Source organism: Palaemon carinicauda, chromosome 7 (genome assembly GCF_036898095.1).
Source record: "Palaemon carinicauda isolate YSFRI2023 chromosome 7, ASM3689809v2, whole genome shotgun sequence".
In the NCBI taxonomy this organism is placed as follows: domain Eukaryota; kingdom Metazoa; phylum Arthropoda; class Malacostraca; order Decapoda; family Palaemonidae; genus Palaemon; species Palaemon carinicauda.
Window position 1 is genome coordinate 9,231,479 of NC_090731.1, and position 19,687 is coordinate 9,251,165.

Below are 19,687 nucleotides of genomic sequence, written 5' to 3' on the forward strand. Positions count from 1 at the left end.
TGGCTTTTGTGAAACGTACCAGTACGTCCTTTGGGGGTAAAAGGGATAATAGTTGATAAAGTTGTTTCCCAAACTGGGGGGAGGGAGGGAAGAGTTATCAGGAAGATGAAAGGAGGACTGGAGTTTCTATTCTGATGGGTTTCTAGGTTCCCACATGCAATACACTCTTACTTTTTGGGATCCCACATATAACTAATTTTTTGGATTTTTTTTTTTTTGGGCTTCATTTATTGGAAGTTTTTATTCCTAGATGATCTGAATTACAGTATTATTATCATCATTATTATTACTATTATTAGCTAAGCTATAACCCTAGTTTATAAAGCAAGATGCTATATGCCCGAGGGCTCCAACAGCGAAAAATAGCCCAGTGAGGAAAGGAAATAAGGAAATACTGTAAACAAACGATATAAGTACTGAAAAATTAAAATAAAACATTAAATGTACTTAGACTGCTAAAGAATGAGACAATAGTATACCGGTAAATGAAAAGTCAAAAGAATAAAGTAATGTAGCTCGCATCAAAGACAAACTTCAAGACCATAAAGTATGGTTTACTGCTACCTGTTAAAATACCGCATACTGAGAAAAATTGCCCACTGAGGAAAGGAAATAAGGAAATAAACTACAAGAGAATGAACAACTAAAATAAAATATTTGAAGAACAGTAACGATATCCTAGAAGATTAATATAATACAATTAAAAATAAGATCAACTCAAGACTCAATTCGACAGAAATACTATGACATCAGAAGGTAAAGCGGTACCAAAAGGGCCCAATATAATGGACGAAAAAAGAAAAGCCAGTCCGAAATTCATCATAGCATTTCAACTTGAAAGTACTTTATTCCAAAGAAAGCAAGGGAATAAACTGAAATGCTAAAAACTGGGGACGACTCTTTTCAAAGGCTGGAGTACTCAAACTTATGAGAATGGCAGATTTTCTTAACACTGCCGTCCTTCCAGTTCTTCTTAAAAAGTTCTTCATTCAAGATAATTTTAATAAAAATAATAATAATTTTAATAATAATAATTTTATTATTAATAATAATAATAATAATAATAATAATAATAATAATAATAACGATAATAATAATAACGATAATAATAATAATAACGATAATAATAATAATAATAATAATAATAATAATAATTCTAATTCTAATAATAACAATAATAATAACAATAATAGTAATAATAATAATTCTAATAATAACAATAATAATAATAATCAAGTACTTTAGCAGGACCCGCCCAAAAATTTTTTTTACAAGAAGAGAATGGCAAATTTAAGCAAAATTAAAATTTATAGACCTCAGTGGTGATGGATCAAAAATAATAAGGAACGTATATTAATACTTGTAGTATGCCATATAATAAAAGGTCCCACTAGCCTATGGGTTGACACCGTTAACCCTTTTACCCCCAAAGGACGTACTGGTACGTTTCACAGAAGCCACCCCTTTACCCCCATGGACGTACCGCTACGTCCTTGCAAAAGAATGCTATAAAAATTAGTTTTTCATATTTTTTTTATATTTTTTTGAGAAAATTCAGGCATTTTCCAAGAGAATGAGACCAACCTGACCTCTCTATGACTAAAATTAGGGCTGTTAGAGCAATTAAAAAAAAATATACTGCAAAATATGCTGGGAAAAAAATAACCCCTTGGGGGTTAAGGGTTGGAAATTTCCAAATACCCCGGGGGTAAAAGGGTTAAGGAGCACTTTCAGAATTCATATTTGCAATCAACTCATATTGGAATTATGAATCCCTTTGCTAGGTGAACACACTAAAAAAAAGGACTGACTGACATGGTAATCAATAACACAAAAACCAAGCCACCTAAATCTTGTCCCTTATAAAGCAACTGTGGCACCCCATTACACAAAAAGCTAAAACTCATCACCTTACAGTTCTTTTCAACAAAACTATGCATTATCCGCTACTGAGAAATTCCTCTCAAGGCAGTTCTTTTCAACACAACTATGCATTATCCGCTACTGAGAAATTCCTCTCAAGGCAGTTCTTTTCAACACAACTATGCATTATCCGCTACTGAGAAATTCCTCTCAAGGCAGTTCTTTTCAACACACAGGCTATCAACATCCACAGATAAGAAATCTTCTCCCTTCCAGTTCTTTTCAACATAAGATCAAGCACTACCCACTGCCAACACTTCCACTTTTCATCTACTTCTTTTCAACATGCAATTAGGCAATATACAAGGCTAAGAAACTTCTCGCAGGGCTTTTCAACTTTCCAAAATATCTGGCATTATTCACAGATATAAAACCACTCGCCCTCAAGTTCTCATCTACACACAATCGAGCAATAACCATTATTTTAGAAACCCTTAAATGTCATGGTCTTTTCAATATGCAATCAAGCAATTTCCGCAGCTAAGCAACCCGGCCATAAATTCTTTTCAACACAAATCTCTGCAGATAAGAAATCCCTCACCTTTCAAATCTTTTTCAACAAAGTCAAGCAATACAGAAAATTGAAAAAAAAACATTTAACATCATTCTCTTTTAACGACTAGTTATGCAATATCCACATACCTGAAACTCCTCACCCTCCAGCTCTTATTAATGCACTATCAAGCAATATCAAAAGCTAAAAAAACCTGTTACTAGGCCAAAAACAGTAACAAGATATGTATGACAATGAATTGCAGTACCTTTTTCCTTGCAGAAATTTATTATATTCATTAATAATAACAAAAAGACCAAACAAAGGCTAAACTCACCAAAGTTTCAGCTATATTATTCTGTTCTTACACCTTGTTTTCTAACCTTCAAACTAAAGTCATTTAAGAGAATGGCTAATAGTGTTTCCTGTTCCCTATACTTACAAGAAGATTCATACTCCCTACACTTTCATGCTTACAAGACGATGAACATAGCTCAAATATCAAAATTTGACAACGATATAAAGAAAGCTTTAATATCTCAAAGGCAAGGAACTATCATTATCCTGATATTCTAAAAGGCATTACTCATTCTGGAAAATCTACAAACCCTAATTATTCCCGATTCATCAAAGTATTAGAAAGTTATCAGCTCAAATAAAATCTGGTTACAGAATCACAAGAGCACTTATGAAGAGTAAAACAAAACACCTTATCTTTTAATAAATGGATGAAAACTTACTAATCTCGGATGTCTTCCGGTACTTCAATTTCAAATTTTGTGAATGTCTTCGAAGTAATCGGAGGACTTGTATTACGAGGACGTACTTTTTCAGATGGAAATATATTTTCTCCACCTGTTAAGGACACACCAGTAAACTCTACAACGTGAAAATCCCCCTTAGACATCTGAAATGAACAAGACATAGCACTTCAGTATAAGTTCAATATAAAAAATCTTGACACTTTCTGACCTACATATGAAAAGATTTCCTATGCTCTGAAACAAATCAACTTCTTCATAATTTCTATTCTAGTTAATTTAAAAAAAAAAAAACAAGGTCTGGAAGTGTCATGAAGGGTGTATCAATTATTCACGGTTTTTCAGCATTCACTGGTATATCTGTTGCTTTACCCTTGCAATTGGCAAGGTCCAACTCTATAACACATTTAGAATCAAAATTAACTTGAACAACGGACAAAATCTCAACTACTGTACTTACTTTTACAGTAGCTTTCCAGTATGCTCTGTAGGGCGCAGTTGTTAGTTGATCATAAACTTCTACTTCTGCCCCTTCAGGATATTCCGTAAGGGGCGGACTTGGTGGTGGTGGAAGTCTGACCCCTGTCATAGCCACCCTCGTTTCCGGGCACCACTCTCCTTCATACCGTACAGTCACCTCATCTCCAACCATATCAATAACATTTGCCTGAAATATTTCATAATAAAAGTTACCTCAAACATTAACAACTTTTCCAATGCCAAAGCATAACCTAAAAAGGGATTTTGACGAAGGAAAAATCTATTTCTGGGGAGAGACCTGTGGCGCCCAGTGAAAAGAGTCCTTCTTATGTATCTTTTCTGATAAAACCTTCCAATTATACCAGAGAAAGATAAAAGCATGGAATGCTGAGGTTACTACCCTCGCGCGAGCACCTTTTGGGTGTCGTGTATAAAGCAAAGGCGCGTGAAAACCACTATTCACAGGTTGTCTTCCATTTAGTTAATTCCTTCGTCAAAGGGATGGGCCGATACAAAGGCCCTAGCCAAGCACCAGCGGCACACCACCACGCCACGACGCGAGCGCCATCTGAACAGCATCCTTCTTTTGAATTAAAAAAGTTACATTGTACAAGCTTTAGTAACTAAAAATAAAAATTCATACAAAGATACAGTTCAGAGATCCACAGCTTTTAGCTACTGTGCGCCTAGACACTATAATAAACTGCCAACTGAAATGAAGGACCTAAAGGGAGCAATTGAATTTAAGAAGAAACTAAAGACATTACTTTTCACAAGATCATATGATTTGGAAGATGCTACAATCAAAGAATTGTATAAGTTATAATGAAAATGTTTCGTTAGATGATTAATATGGACCCGCCCGAGAAGTAGTTCACTCGACTTCAGTGGAGGGTTGGATTTAAACCCAAAACAAGTAAAACAATTAAGTATTGGGTTTTCCTTATCTTATAATAATTAGAATTTTTACACAAGGGTCAACCTCTGGAAAGTTCATCATCTATTGAATTCTTGACACATTATATTCAGGGTTGTCAAGATCTTCACAAGTCTCCACACAGGTATGGCAGCAGAAAAAGAAAAAAATATTCAATGGGAGTTGGGACAGATTTGAAAATTTAAAGGGATGTGGGAGCATCCATTGCGTTGTGCAACTTGGTGAGGCAGTGACCTCCGATGTCAGGGCAGCAGAGGCATCAATTGCAGAGTTTAAAGGTTTTGTGGATTCAGTCTTGATGCTGCAGAAAGTGTTCAATTGTGATGGGATTTATTTTCTTTTTAATATGCCTAAGAAAACCTTCATTACAATTCTCAGTCACAAGCCCATGAAAGACCATCTAACCCTACTGTTGTGATAATGTCAGCAGGTATTGCCAAATCAAATCTCTCCAGGTGTATCGCTTAGGGAAAAGAAATCAAAACGTTGGGCGGAACAACATGGGTTGGGCAACACACGTCACCGAGATTTTTTAAACTGAGATCGGAATTACGTTAAGGGGAACTTTCCACCCAAAGCCTTGTTGCTTGACAGTGGTCCTTCCCCATCCTCCAGCCATTGAAGACTACCTAATGGAGGAGTTCAAATTCATTAGGATCAAGTTACTCACAACATATGGATCAGCAAATAATCTCAAACTTTAAGAAACTACACAAAAGAAATGTTCCCTCACCCTTTGAGTTTTGGAAAAGAACATTTCCACATTGTAAGCCGACTCAAAATTATTGATCATGCCAGGGAATGGATTGCCAACAGAATCCTCAAGTCTGTGTGAAGGAAACTGCATTCCTAAATATTATTTTGAGGGATTCGAACTGATACGCAAGGCAGTTGGCAATGAAATTGTGTCCTAGGCAAGAACAATGGGGTTGGAGATAGTCAAGGACGGCATCAGTGATCTTCTCGAGGAATACAGCAAGCAGCGTAATACCAAAGAGCTGGTATAGTTGCATAAGGAGCAGCAATAAGAGTTTGCAGATATATCCTATTTAAGGAAGGGGAACAGAGTGACAAACCCTACACTACACGTGAAATAAGGGAGATGCTGAAAATGTACAAAACCCTGATAAGGCTTTGGCAGGGCAAATAGCGAATCAATCGAAGGACAATGTGAAGTTACATTTTCAAATTTTAAAGACCAGACAAAACTAGTCACCTGTAGATAAGATGCTTGTGAAAATTGAACATACCGTATATAGCCTACTGAGGTATCATGCAATCTCAGATACCGTGTGACTTCTAACCAGATGTGTACTTACTGTTAACATAATTCTGTAGAAGAGTATTGTCACAACGTGTGTCCCAAGGATATAAAAAAAAAAAAAAAAAAAAAAAAACCACTGTACCAAGGGATAGCTGTGTATAAGGCTGGGTTTCTGCTTCTGTTCAAATATAATCCTACTTCAATCTCACTCAAGGGTTAAACCACCAAATTCTCCGGGTAACATTACATAACTAATTTGGACCTAATTAAAAATCATTAACAATTTCCATGGTCTTCCATGGTCTTATCCGTATGACCAAACAGACTGGTTTACTTTTCCAGGGTAATATCACAGCACTTCGGTCCTGTTTAGGAGCGAAAGTAATGACACTTGTCAACCTCCTAATGACCTGAGCAAGAACACAAGGTAGATGTCGCGGCTTCGTTACTACCAATGATGAGGCAGGTGCTCGGCTAGATTTCTACCAATGGCTGGTAGACTGTCAAGGAAGAAACTCTAATCGTGAGTGGGATGTATCTAAATGCATGGTCACTGTGAGAAACAGTTTGCATACATTTGCCCTTCCTCCCAGATACTACTAAACAAAGTACTTCTGTTAAAAAAAAAAAAAAAAAAAAAAAAAGTGTTGCTTGACTACAGTTTACCTGCATATAGCATCTGGTCCAGCAAATAACAGTGACAGCTGTACTCCATAGAATGGGATGAAAGACGTAAAATTGTCAGTTGATCTTAACACCTATTCTAAACTTCGTTATTGCTACCTTAGATGAGATGTTTCTTGTCCTGTGAAGGAGGTATATTTGCTACACAATCTGTTGAACAACCACCACTGGGGGGAAAGGATTCAGGTATCCCACCTGTGAGTATACTCCCTTGAGTAATGGGCAGTGAAGGTTGTCAGTCATTTCTAAACTCGTCTTCGTGAACTGCACCTTCGACGGGTTATTCATGAGAGCTGGATCAATTAAATGACTTACTTCTTGTATTTGAATTTAGGATAGTCCTTATGTTTCCAGCTTGCAAGAAAAGCACACCTGATTGATACACAAAGCCAGAAAGAAGTGTTTCTACAATTTTTTTCTTTAATTCCTTTCGTTGCTGTAAGTGCTGTAAGAAGAGCCGTAGTGTCCTCTAAGGAGAGGAAGGAAAGTCATCCTGGTCCCAATAGTCGCTTCTTGTAAGGAAGATAAGAAGGACTTGAAGTCGAGCATGGCTGAGTTCTAGGTCCCAGTCACAAACTCCTGAACCATGGTGATGGGAGCTAATCTTCTATCCTTCTGAAGGACTTGTGACACAAGAAGTAATACTGTTTCCTACTCACTTGGCCAGGGCCGGACTGGGACTTTAAAGAGCAGTCCTCTAACGCCACTGTCTGATCAGGTATCAGCGAGCAGTACACTGGGAGTTTGTTGTTTAGTTTTGTGGCAAAGATGTCTTGAAGACCTATCTGCCGAGCATACCACAGGCACAAGCAATCTGCTTAAGAGACTTGATAACTTGCAATGCATTCCATGTGACTTGAGCTCTCTAGGAGCTCAACATTGTACCCTGCTTTTCACAAATTTTGTCAATTCTCGCAAAGACTCCAGGCCCGACGACCGAGCGGTATTCTTCCCTACAGAGATTGAGGAGCTTTCCTGATGAAGGAAGATAAAAGAGTCCTGGATTAGGTTAGTTTGGAAACTTTGGGTTAGGTTATAACCTTGTGTTTATTTCTCTTAACGATAAGAGTACTAGATTAGGTTAGTTTGGAAACTTTGGGTTAGGTTATAACCTTGTGTTTATTTCCCTCAACGATAAGTGTCCTAGGTTAGGTAGTTTGGAAACTTCAGATTAGGTTATGACCTTCTATTCATTTCCCTAAAGGTTACTAAAACATGTTCAACATACGATAAACCAAGAAATGCAAATAATTTTCCTAAAACCCATAGGTTTTCAACCTCTAACATTGCTATGATAAATTCTACCATATACCTTGATCTACATCCTTATCACAGGTAGCTCTTCAGAGTTGATAAAGTAAATCCTGACAGGTGATGCTATTGTTACAAGTTACCTTTTCAAACAGAATTGTAGTTCCAGCATTATACACTAATAACCTCTCTGACAAGAGTTCAACCTAAGGTTATACAGTGCAACAAAGGAATATACCAGCTGGCATTAAATAAAAATAGGTTAAGATAGAAGTGCGTGTTTGTAATATGCAAGCTGATTATGGGAAATGGAAGCTAAAGCTAAATCACACAGTCTCAATTTATAGCAGCAGGTTAAATGTACATGTTTGAGCATACTATAATTCAAAATTCTTAGACTTTCACCCCTTTGGTAAAGTGTGTAAGTCACTGGTACATAGTGTAATAATCACAATATTTCAATGATCATGTTACTAAAAACAGGATAGGTTTGCAACAGCTAGGATATTCAATCGGATAACAAGAAATAGGAGCCAAAGATTTGCCACCCTCACAACCCCACTTAAGACACCCCTACATTAAGATTTGAGCCACATGCCGATAGAAAAGAATTTTGTAAAGCTACGCTGGGCGAGATATCAAAATTGGGCCAATCATCTACAAAGGTTGACAAGGGGTGACCCCTTGTCAACCTTTGCAGATGATTGGCCCTAGGCCTTCATAGGTCAGAATCTATCACCAGACCTACACACAAGATAGAGCGTAGGTATATCTAATTTATGTTTTCTTAACCCTTTTACCCCCAAAGGACGTACTAGTACGTTTCACAAAACTCATCCCTTTACCCCCATGGACGTACCTGTACGTCCTTGCAAAAATATGCTATAAAAAAAATTTTTTCATATTTTTTATAATTTTTTGAAAAAATTCAGGCATTTTCCAAGAGAATGAGACCAACCTGACCTCTCTATGACAAAAATTAAGGCTGTTAGAGCAATTTAAAGAAAATATACTGCAAAATGTACTGGGGAAAAAAATAACCCCTTGGGGATTAAGGGTTGGAAATTTCCAGAGCCTGGGGGTAAAAGGGTTATCAAAAGCAGCTGCCACAATGGGTGCAATTATTCAGAACCCTAGTTGTATTTCAACTATATTTTTATTTGTACAGGGATGGCTTACTAGGGGGATCTCTCCAGACTTTGCCAAGAGTGTCATGAAGGACTGGTTGTTTTAGCAAAGATGGACTTAACAGTAATAATGGGGAACTCATGTTTGTTTGCGGATGTAGAAATTACATGTGCAAGAAGAAATTTTCAATGACACATTTCATTCCTTTTAGAAAAATTCAAAATTCATCCAAACCCACCCCACTTTACCTGCCGAGTCTCATCCAACAAATAAACAATTACGTGACACAACCGAAACCAAATCGATCCAGTAAGTAGTTTAAGAAGAGGAACTCTGATTCAGTGACAGAGTATAGAAACAAAAATTAAATCTAACTTTCACTTTAGCAATAATTTGAATGAAAGTTTGCGAGAAAAAGACATGCAATTTGCAATTGATGTTAAAGAAGGGGAAAAGAACCCAAAACCCAAAGCCAAGGTTTGTGTTAGAACCGTAGTGCATAATAATTGTTGATGTAGAATTCTCATTCAACCTAGCCTATATTCATCTCTGCAAGACGGTACCTTTAAAAATATATCTAGTGATTAAATAGGTTTGCAACAGCTAGGATATTCAATCGGATAACAAGAAATAGGAGCCAAAGATTTGCCACCCTCACAACCCCACTTAAGACACCCCTACATTAAGATTTGAGCCACATGCCGATAGAAAAGAATTTTGTAAAGCTACGCTGGGCGAGATATCAAAATTGGGCCAATCATCTACAAAGGTTGACAAGGGGTGACCCCTTGTCAACCTTTGCAGATGATTGGCCCTAGGCCTTCATAGGTCAGAATCTATCACCAGACCTACACACAAGATAGAGCGTAGGTATATCTAATTTATGTTCTTAACCCTTTTACCCCCAAAGGACGTACTAGTACGTTTCACAAAACTCATCCCTTTACCCCCATGGACGTACCTGTACGTCCTTGCAAAAATATGCTATAAAAATTTTTTTTTCATATTTTTTATAATTTTTTGAAAAAATTCAGGCATTTTCCAAGAGAATGAGACCAACCTGACCTCTCTATGACAAAAATTAAGGCTGTTAGAGCAATTTAAAGAAAATTTACTGCAAAATGTACTGGGGAAAAAATAACCCCTTGGGGATTAAGGGTTGGAAATTTCCAGAGCCTGGGGGTAAAAGGGTTATCAAAAGCAGCTGCCACAATGGGTGCAATTATTCAGAACCCTAGTTGTATTTCAACTATATTTTTATTTGTACAGGGATGGCTTACTAGGGGGATCTCTCCAGACTTTGCCAAGAGTGTAATGAAGGACTGGTTGTTTTAGCAAAGATGGACTTAACAGTAATAATGGGGAACTCATGTTTGTTTGCGGATGTAGAAATTACATGTGCAAGAAGAAATTTTCAATGACACATTTCATTCCTTTTAGAAAAATTCAAAATTCATCCAAACCCACCCCACTTTACCTGCCGAGTCTCATCCAACAAATAAACAATTACGTGACACAACCGAAACCAAATCGATCCAGTAAGTAGTTTAAGAAGAGGAACTCTGATTCAGTGACAGAGTATAGAAACAAAAATTAAATCTAACTTTCACTTTAGCAATAATTTGAATGAAAGTTTGCGAGAAAAAGACATGCAATTTGCAATTGATGTTAAAGAAGGGGAAAAGAACCCAAAACCCAAAGCCAAGGTTTGTGTTAGAACCGTAGTGCATAATAATTGTTGATGTAGAATTCTCATTCAACCTAGCCTATATTCATCTCTGCAAGACGGTACCTTTAAAAATATATCTAGTGATTAAATAGGTTTGCAACAGCTAGAATATTCAATCGGATAACAAGAAATAGGAGCCAAAGATTTGCCACCCTCACAACCCCACTTAAGACACCCCTACATTAAGATTTGAGCCACATGCCGATAGAAAAGAATTTTGTAAAGCTACGCTGGGCGAGATATCAAAATTGGGCCAATCATCTACAAAGGTTGACAAGGGGTGACCCCTTGTCAACCTTTGCAGATGATTGGCCCTAGGCCTTCATAGGTCAGAATCTATCACCAGACCTACACACAAGATAGAGCGTAGGTATATCTAATTTATGTTCTTAACCCTTTTACCCCCAAAGGACGTACTAGTACGTTTCACAAAACTCATCCCTTTACCCCCATGGACGTACCTGTACGTCCTTGCAAAAATATGCTATAAAAATTTTTTTTTCATATTTTTTATAATTTTTTGAAAAAATTCAGGCATTTTCCAAGAGAATGAGACCAACCTGACCTCTCTATGACAAAAATTAAGGCTGTTAGAGCAATTTAAAGAAAATTTACTGCAAAATGTACTGGGGAAAAAATAACCCCTTGGGGATTAAGGGTTGGAAATTTCCAGAGCCTGGGGGTAAAAGGGTTATCAAAAGCAGCTGCCACAATGGGTGCAATTATTCAGAACCCTAGTTGTATTTCAACTATATTTTTATTTGTACAGGGATGGCTTACTAGGGGGATCTCTCCAGACTTTGCCAAGAGTGTAATGAAGGACTGGTTGTTTTAGCAAAGATGGACTTAACAGTAATAATGGGGAACTCATGTTTGTTTGCGGATGTAGAAATTACATGTGCAAGAAGAAATTTTCAATGACACATTTCATTCCTTTTAGAAAAATTCAAAATTCATCCAAACCCACCCCACTTTACCTGCCGAGTCTCATCCAACAAATAAACAATTACGTGACACAACCGAAACCAAATCGATCCAGTAAGTAGTTTAAGAAGAGGAACTCTGATTCAGTGACAGAGTATAGAAACAAAAATTAAATCTAACTTTCACTTTAGCAATAATTTGAATGAAAGTTTGCGAGAAAAAGACATGCAATTTGCAATTGATGTTAAAGAAGGGGAAAAGAACCCAAAACCCAAAGCCAAGGTTTGTGTTAGAACCGTAGTGCATAATAATTGTTGATGTAGAATTCTCATTCAACCTAGCCTATATTCATCTCTGCAAGACGGTACCTTTAAAAATATATCTAGTGATTAAATGGATATACTGTAGTATCTTTTTTTCAAGGAAATAATAGGGAATTGGGTACAAAGGCCCCCTCGGCAAAAATATAAAAGAGTATGAATTGAAAGTTAGAACGTTCGTAAAACAGTGGTCGGATGATAAAAATATCATGTACAGGTGTACTAACCCTTTTAGCCCCAATGGACATACTGGTTCGTTTCACAAAACTTATCCCTTTACCCCCATGGACGTATTGGTACGTCCTTGCAAAAAAACAGCTATTTACATTTTTTTGTAAGAATGAGACCAACCTGATCTCTCTATGTCGAAAACTAAGGTTGTTAGGGCAATTTGAAAAATATATATGGCAAAATGTGCTTAAAAAAAAAAAAAAAACTGGGGGTTAAGGGTTGGAAAGTTCCAAATAGCCTGGGGTAAAAGGGTTAATTGCTAAAGTTATGTCTTACCCACAAAAGAAAAAAAAATAAAGAAATATCAAAAATTTTAAATAATTTTTATTTTTCCTAACATACTTACCGAGAACTACTTTCTTTAGGACCTCTCGCGACTAGAGAACTTAATGAGGAGGGTGACCCGACTAGCAGCGACCTACCGTTAATCCTACCCTCGGGGCACATTCCTGGATGCCGGGGGTAAAGCCACTGAGGGCGCGGAGCGGGGGGATAACTATTCAAAACTCTGGTCGCAGAGAGAGATAACCAGTGATCTCCTAAAGAAAGTAGTTCGAAGGTAAGTATTCGTGTTGCAACAAATTCTAGATTTCTTAATAAATACACTTTTGCTATGATTAATGACTGGATTAATGTTAATATTTCATTGAAAATAAATGAATATCATCATGCACTTTCCCTAGACAGAAAGGAACACGGTAGTTCTCCATTTTCACACACACCTGCGATGAATAGTGGAAAACTTACGAAATCGAGAAATGGTGGTTGTTTAACGGAAATCAGGAGGTTTAAGGGAGATGTCCCAAGTAAACAAACAACAATAAAGGTATTTTCCCACTTTATCCACCCTTACCAACCCCACGTTTATGGGGGTACGTATAAGAAGCATAAAAACACTAACACTGATATTCTCAGATTTACGTAAAAATAGAAAATGCATAATAATCCCATCATTAATGAAAAAATAACGTTTGTTGTTCTCGATTACAATACCAAACTATTAGAATATTTGAATTTTTTTTTTCCAGGTTTTGAAATGATGACCTTATCTCTCTCACACATATCGAATCATTCAAAGTACTGTACTGTACTCTACCTATATATATACAAGGAACCCTTTATATTTGCTTTATTAGGGATATTGAACTCTCCTGTAAGTCTAACCAATTATGTTAGTTCCAGCATCCTAATTAATTTTATACTATAATAATACTGTAATGATGTCTTAACTTTTGAAATTACCTGGTGGTACAGGTAGCGACATAGCTCACACACGTATCCTGATCTTGAGGAAAATGGTTTAACCTAATGTACTTCAACAGAAATTGAGTTCCCTGACAAATATCCTGATCTTGAGGAAAATGGTTTAACCTAATGTACTTCAACAGAAATTGAGTTCCCTGCCAAATATCCTGATCTTGAGGAAAATGGTTTAACCTAATGTACTTCAACACAAATTGAGTTCCCTGCCAAACATGTTCAATAAAATGGGAAATTATGAAACTATTAGTGAATTTCATACGTAAACTTACTCTAAAATTCTCAAGCAATGGCCTCTCAGGGGCCCCATTAACCCTTTTACCCCCAGGGTATTTGAACATTTCCAACCCTTAACTCCCAAGGGGTTATTTTTTTCCCAGCACATTTTGCAGTATATTTTTTTTTAAATTGCTCTAACAGCCTTAATTTTTGTCATAGAGGGGTCAGGTTGGTCTCATTCTCTTGGAAAATGCCTGAATTTTCTAAAAAAAAGAAAAAAAAAATATCAAAAAATATGAAAAAATAATTTTTAAAGCATTTTTTTGCAAGGACGTACCGGTACGTCCATGGGGGTAAAGGGATGGCTTTTGTGAAACGTACCAGAACGTCCTTTGGGGGTAAAAGGGCTAATTACACAAAGCTAGGCCAACAAGATTAAACAGCAAATGAAGGAGCTTTACAGATTTATGAATTTTGAATATGAAAAATAAAAAATTAATATATGGTACTTCATTTCTAACAAAACTGGAATTCACTGTAAGAAATGAATGAATGCCGGCTATTTTGGCCTTTTACTCTGTATGACTAATGAGGACGGGGGCAAAATAACTTGCATGTCAATAGGCTAAAATGTTTCATCATTTCACTTTTCTAAGTTCACTGTTTAATTTTGAGACTGATTGTGGGTTACTGTGTACGCGTGGTTTGCTTTCGCTTTATGTAGTATCCTGTCTTTTGTATGACAGTTATTACATGGCCTTTCTAACCAATTTAGAGCTTCGATATATTTACACCCGAGTTCCCAAATCTTATTTTACAAGAGCCATTTTACTCCCCCTTCCGCTTCAATTTAGCACGACTACCGTAGCACGACGACATCAAGGTGTATGTAAGATAGCGGCCACCTGTATGCTTTATTAGGGATACAGCAGTGCAAGGGGGGTCGCAAGGAGTTAACAGATAAGTAGGTAAAGACACGGATTGTAGGCAAGGTGGGGAACCTTAGGTTAGTTAGTGCCCGTTCACTATGCAAGCGCGAAGAATTGGCCGCTGATGTACAAAAGACGCTGCGACATCTTCCACGGGAGAATTCAATATTTCCCAATTTACTGTAATTTCATCTATTTCGGTCATTAATTGCATTTAAAACTGTTCCATAAACAGCTATTGTTCATGTTAACCCTTTTAACCCCAGGCTATTTGGAAATTTCCAACCCTTAACCCCAGGGGGTTATTATTTTCCCAGCACATTTTGCGGTATATATTTTTTCAAATCGCTCTAACAGCCTTAATTTTTGTCATAGAGAGGTCAGGTTGGTCTCATTCTCTTGGAAAATGCCTGAATTTTCTCAAAAAAATTATCAAAAATATGAAAAAAAAATTTTCATAGAACTTCTTTGCAAGGACGTACCGGTACGTCCATGGGGATAAAGGGATGGCTTTTGTGAAACGTACCAGTACGTCCTTTGGGGGTAAAAGGGTTAAAGTAAAGACTATCTCTGATATAATGGCTAACATGATTAGCACGAGCAACTCATCCATGTACCACTTGCCACAACAGAGGAGTAATGAGAAGTTCATTTGTGAGCGAAGCAAGACACAAGCAAAGATTATTTGAGGGATGTGATAAACATTACTGGTTATTAGGATACTTCGTTATATTGTAGTGTATTACAAGGCAATGTAACCTAGTAAAAAATACTACTTTTTCTTATAGAAAAAACTACGCTCTCTTCGAAAATGATACTCGTTCCTGTCGCAAATGAATAGTTTCAGAAATATATATATATATCTATATCCTACGGTAATGGGGGACCCCCGGTGGGAACTCGGGGTTTTGGGTGGAGAAAACATACTGGGGAAACAATGTATAATCGTAAAACAAACATTTTCTTCTCTATACATTACCTACTTGGATTTATAACTCGAGGAAAATACAAAACAGTATATCTGGATAAACTTTGGAGGGGCCGTTGCAAGGACTAAGTCTCATGAAAAAATACAGCAACCAGTGCTGCCAACGTCTGATGTAGATCAAATGTCAGCATTCCATGCTAACATTAGCACCCGTACGTACGTACGTCCGTGCATACCAGTTTTCGACCTCCTGCGCAAAAACCCCGGCCCCCTGCGCAGAAGCTTTTCCCACACCAATTATTTGTTTTATTATCCTACACCTTATAAAATCATCTCATTTTATATTCCCATTCAATATTATTTATCATACATTCCATTTTATCTTCCTATACAGTATTGGGTTTATTTCTTTTGTTATTTCCTTTTCACTCCCCGGTTTCACATAAATACTTGCTCTGGACTAGTTTCCCTATCCAGTTCATTCATGTTTACCCTCTAGACTCCGTTGTTTTTCCATTAACTAATCACAAACTGATATGTATTCAAAGTTCACACAAGGGGGTTGTCAACTGATATTTCCCTACCCCTTCCTTTATCTCTTTAAGTGGTCTGTTCATACCAGTTCCACCAAATCCTTTTCCCTTGAAACCTTTGACCTAGTAAGGTGTCTGTCATTTCAAGTGAGATTTATTTTTTCGTATTTTGCGATGGAGGAAGTTATATATACTTGTAACGGCTGCAGTATTCCGTACCTAATAGCATTTCCTAATTTCCATGGTGATTTTTATGATTCTTCAGCCAATGTTGATAAATTCCTGAAAGCACACAATGTAATTCCTCAATGTTTCCGGTGGCCCAAGTGCCGTTCCCTCCTATCTTACAAGATAGACATTCGCATGTTTTATTGTAATACCGAAACCAAGATACCTAAAACCAAAAAGAAACGTCGTCGTGGTTATACCGTTACTTCTTATAAAGGGTATCGACATATCCTCCAAAAACTAGTGTCGATTGGAGAAGTTTGTGTTCCGAGGTTACCGAATACTTCTTCGATAATCAAGAGGCGATTGGTGGTGATGGAGTAATAGTTGAAATAGACGAATCACATTTTTGCAAAGCTAAATACAACCGTGGTAGACCGTTGAGTGCCACATGGGTCTTTGTGGGTATTGAACGTGAATCAAAGAAATTTTTCATTATCCCTTTAGTTTCCCCCTTTCTACTAAAGGTGATGCTGCTACTCTAATTCCCCTCATTCAGAAATATATCAAACCTGCCTGTCGCCTCTACCCTCCGATACAACAACAGCCAATGGACCCCCTAGACCCCAAACCCCCACAACCATCCACATCCCAGTCATAGGAGTTAAGCCGTCAGTCTCACCCTCCTGTGACCCGCAAGTTTCGGCATCTTCTTCATAAAGGTAAGTCATTCCTCAATAGTCATTATATGTGTTTTGTGACCGGGGAACTCCTAGGTTAGGTTAGGTGGGTTTGTTAGGCTCTGTACCCTTTTTGTACTTTTTATATATTGTGTAAAACTTATATGAAAAAATCATATAAAATACGTATGGAAATATCTAGCATTACTATCGCTAGTAATGTCACCGTACCGTTGGTAACTCTGTGTATCATTCGTAACTTTTACCGTTTTCAGTACATACCCGAGGTTTGTGACCTGTCATACAACTAGGTTAGGTTAGGTGGGTTTGTCAGGTTCTGTACCCTTTATGTACATTTTACATATTGTGTAAAACTTGTATGGAAAAATGATTTAAAATACGTATGGAATTATCTAGCATTGCTATTGCTAGTAATGTCACCGTACAGTTGGTAACTCTGTGTATCATACATCAACGTTGGTAACACTGTGTATCATTGGTAACGTTGCTAATGTTATCGTTCGCAGTACATTCGTAAGTGAAGTGACACCGATGAACAAGTGCTTATATTTAAATATTTTAACATAACATATTGACAACAATGATTATATTTAACCATTTTAACAGAAAATATATGTTTTCCTGTAGGAAATATCGTGATTTAACCGGTTTTCACCTTAATTTCATCCGTAATAACAGCAACCAATTTGTCAACTTAAAGTTAGCCAAATTGGTTGATCTGTTTGTTTTCAGTTGAAATGAAGGTCAAATTCGGTTAAATCACATTATTTACTATAGGAAAACATATATTTTCTGTTCGAAATCACACTCTGTAATACAATACAAATTTACCGGATACTTTACTATTGAATAACACAGGTGCCGTGGGCAGCATATCAATGCAACACTTGCCCAAACAGAGCAACAGTAAGAAAATGTTTGAGTGAAACGAGTAATGGCAACCTGGAATATTTTCTCAAGTCACAACCCCACCTTTTGTAAAATTATTCCAAGTTTTTTACGCATTTCTGACCATTACTAGTGCTGCAAATCACTCCTTTTATTTTTTTTTAGATCCCAATGATAGTTTTAAGGTGGAGTAAGGAAAACTCTAGATCAAGGAGTCTGCCCCATCATTCACGGTCAGAAATGGATGAAAAAAAAAAAGGATAACGAGTGGGAAAAGTTCATGAATTCGGCTAAGGATAACGAGAGGGAAAAGTCCATGAATTCGGCTACAAGTTAAACTATCATATATTTATAATAAAAACAAACACTGCTACCGGTAGATAATGGTTACCGAGCCTACAGTAGTCTGCAGTCACTGCACTCAAAAAGCCTATCGTAGACCAAGAGAAAATAGCTTTTATTTGTCCCGTGGAGTAAGGCAAAGATCCCCGTTGTAAAGGGCAAGCCTTCGGGAGCCTTTGAATCACGGTAAAGGGCAAGCCTTCGGGAGCCTTTGAATCATGGTAAAGGGCAAGCCTTCGGGAGCCTTTGAATCATGGTAAAGGGCAAGCCTTCGGGAGCCTTTGAATCATGGTAAAGGGCAAGCCTTCGGGAGCCTTTGAATCATGGTAAAGGGCAAGCCTTCGGGAGCCTTTGAATCATGGTAAAGGGCAAGCCTTCGGGAGCCTTTGAATCATGGTAAAGGGCAAGCCTTCGGGAGCCTTTGAATCATGGTAAAGGGCAAGCCTTCGGGAGCCTCTGAATAACGAACGACGGTTCGGAATGCTACACCCAAAAACCGAAGTCATTTACCAAGGGCATGAAAATAAGGTCGTACAACATACACTTTACCCAATCCTTCTCTGAGGATGCACTTAAACCCTTTAGGAGGAAGGACATAAGCAGAGAAATAGAGGAGACAGGGGCACGTCAAAGGGCATGTCATCATTTTGTTTACATTTTCAACGGGTCAGCTGGACTTTGTCGACTTCATTAAACCACATTTGCTGTGTTCATGGCGGCCGTGCTATGTGTCAAATAGATAGATAAACAAAGCAACCACTGCTAAATACCACATAAAAATTGTGAGTTCGGAAAATGGAATGAAAATACCTTATAATAGGCGCCATGAGGGCCCAAGACTTCGACATACAGCTCGTCCATCTTGATACCGGCTGGGAATTATGGGAGTTGGGCGTATTCTTGGTTCTCACATAACAATTGCCTCACTGTCTCTTTTTCACGTACATGTACGTGAAGTCTGTTTATTGATTCATTTCAAATAAATTTAAAACAATTGTCATATATAATATTAACCTTAACAGTGAGAAGATCATCATTTGGCAAATTATGAAAGACGATCACTTAAGAATGTGTGTCGAGAATATGACCAATAAACTTCTGGTTCTCACACAACAATTGCCTCACTGTCTCTTTTTCACGTACATGTGAGGTGAAGTTTGTTTATTAATTCATTTTAAATAAATTTAAAACAATTGTCACATATAATATTAACCTTAATAGTGAGAAGATCATCATTTGGCAAATTATGAAAGACGATCAGTTAAGAATGTGTGTCGAGAATATGACCAATAAACTTCTGGTTCTCACACAACAATTGCCTCACTGTCTCTTTTTCCTTACATGTGAGGTGAAGTCTGTTTATTAATTCATTTCAAATAAATTTAAAACAATTGTCATATATAATATTAACCTTAACAGTGAGATCATCATTTGTAAAATTATGAAAGACGATCACTTAAGAATGTATGTCGAGAATATGACCAATAAACTTCCACCAATCATGGCGTCGGCTAAAACCAACATTGGCTATAATTGAATTTATTCCTCCAACTATGGCATGCAATTAATGAATAAAATGAGCAATCTATAGAGG

At 37.2% G+C, this 19,687-nt stretch overlaps 1 protein-coding gene across 2 annotated transcripts in view; it reads right to left on the reverse strand.

Annotated features, from left to right (window-relative positions):
- Fmr1 (synaptic functional regulator FMR1) overlaps positions 1-19,058 on the reverse strand; it is a 114,963-nt gene extending 95,905 nt beyond the window's left edge. For both annotated transcript variants that reach the window (XM_068376526.1, XM_068376525.1), the window contains exons 1-3: positions 18,904-19,058; positions 3,638-3,844; positions 3,157-3,323 (exon numbers count right to left, since the gene is read on the reverse strand). In XM_068376526.1, coding sequence (XP_068232627.1) covers positions 3,157-3,323; positions 3,638-3,844; positions 18,904-18,954 — 425 coding nt within the window. In that variant the 5' untranslated portion in view covers positions 18,955-19,058. The remainder of the gene's footprint in view (positions 1-3,156; positions 3,324-3,637; positions 3,845-18,903) is intronic.
- Positions 19,059-19,687: the final 629 nt, after the last annotated feature.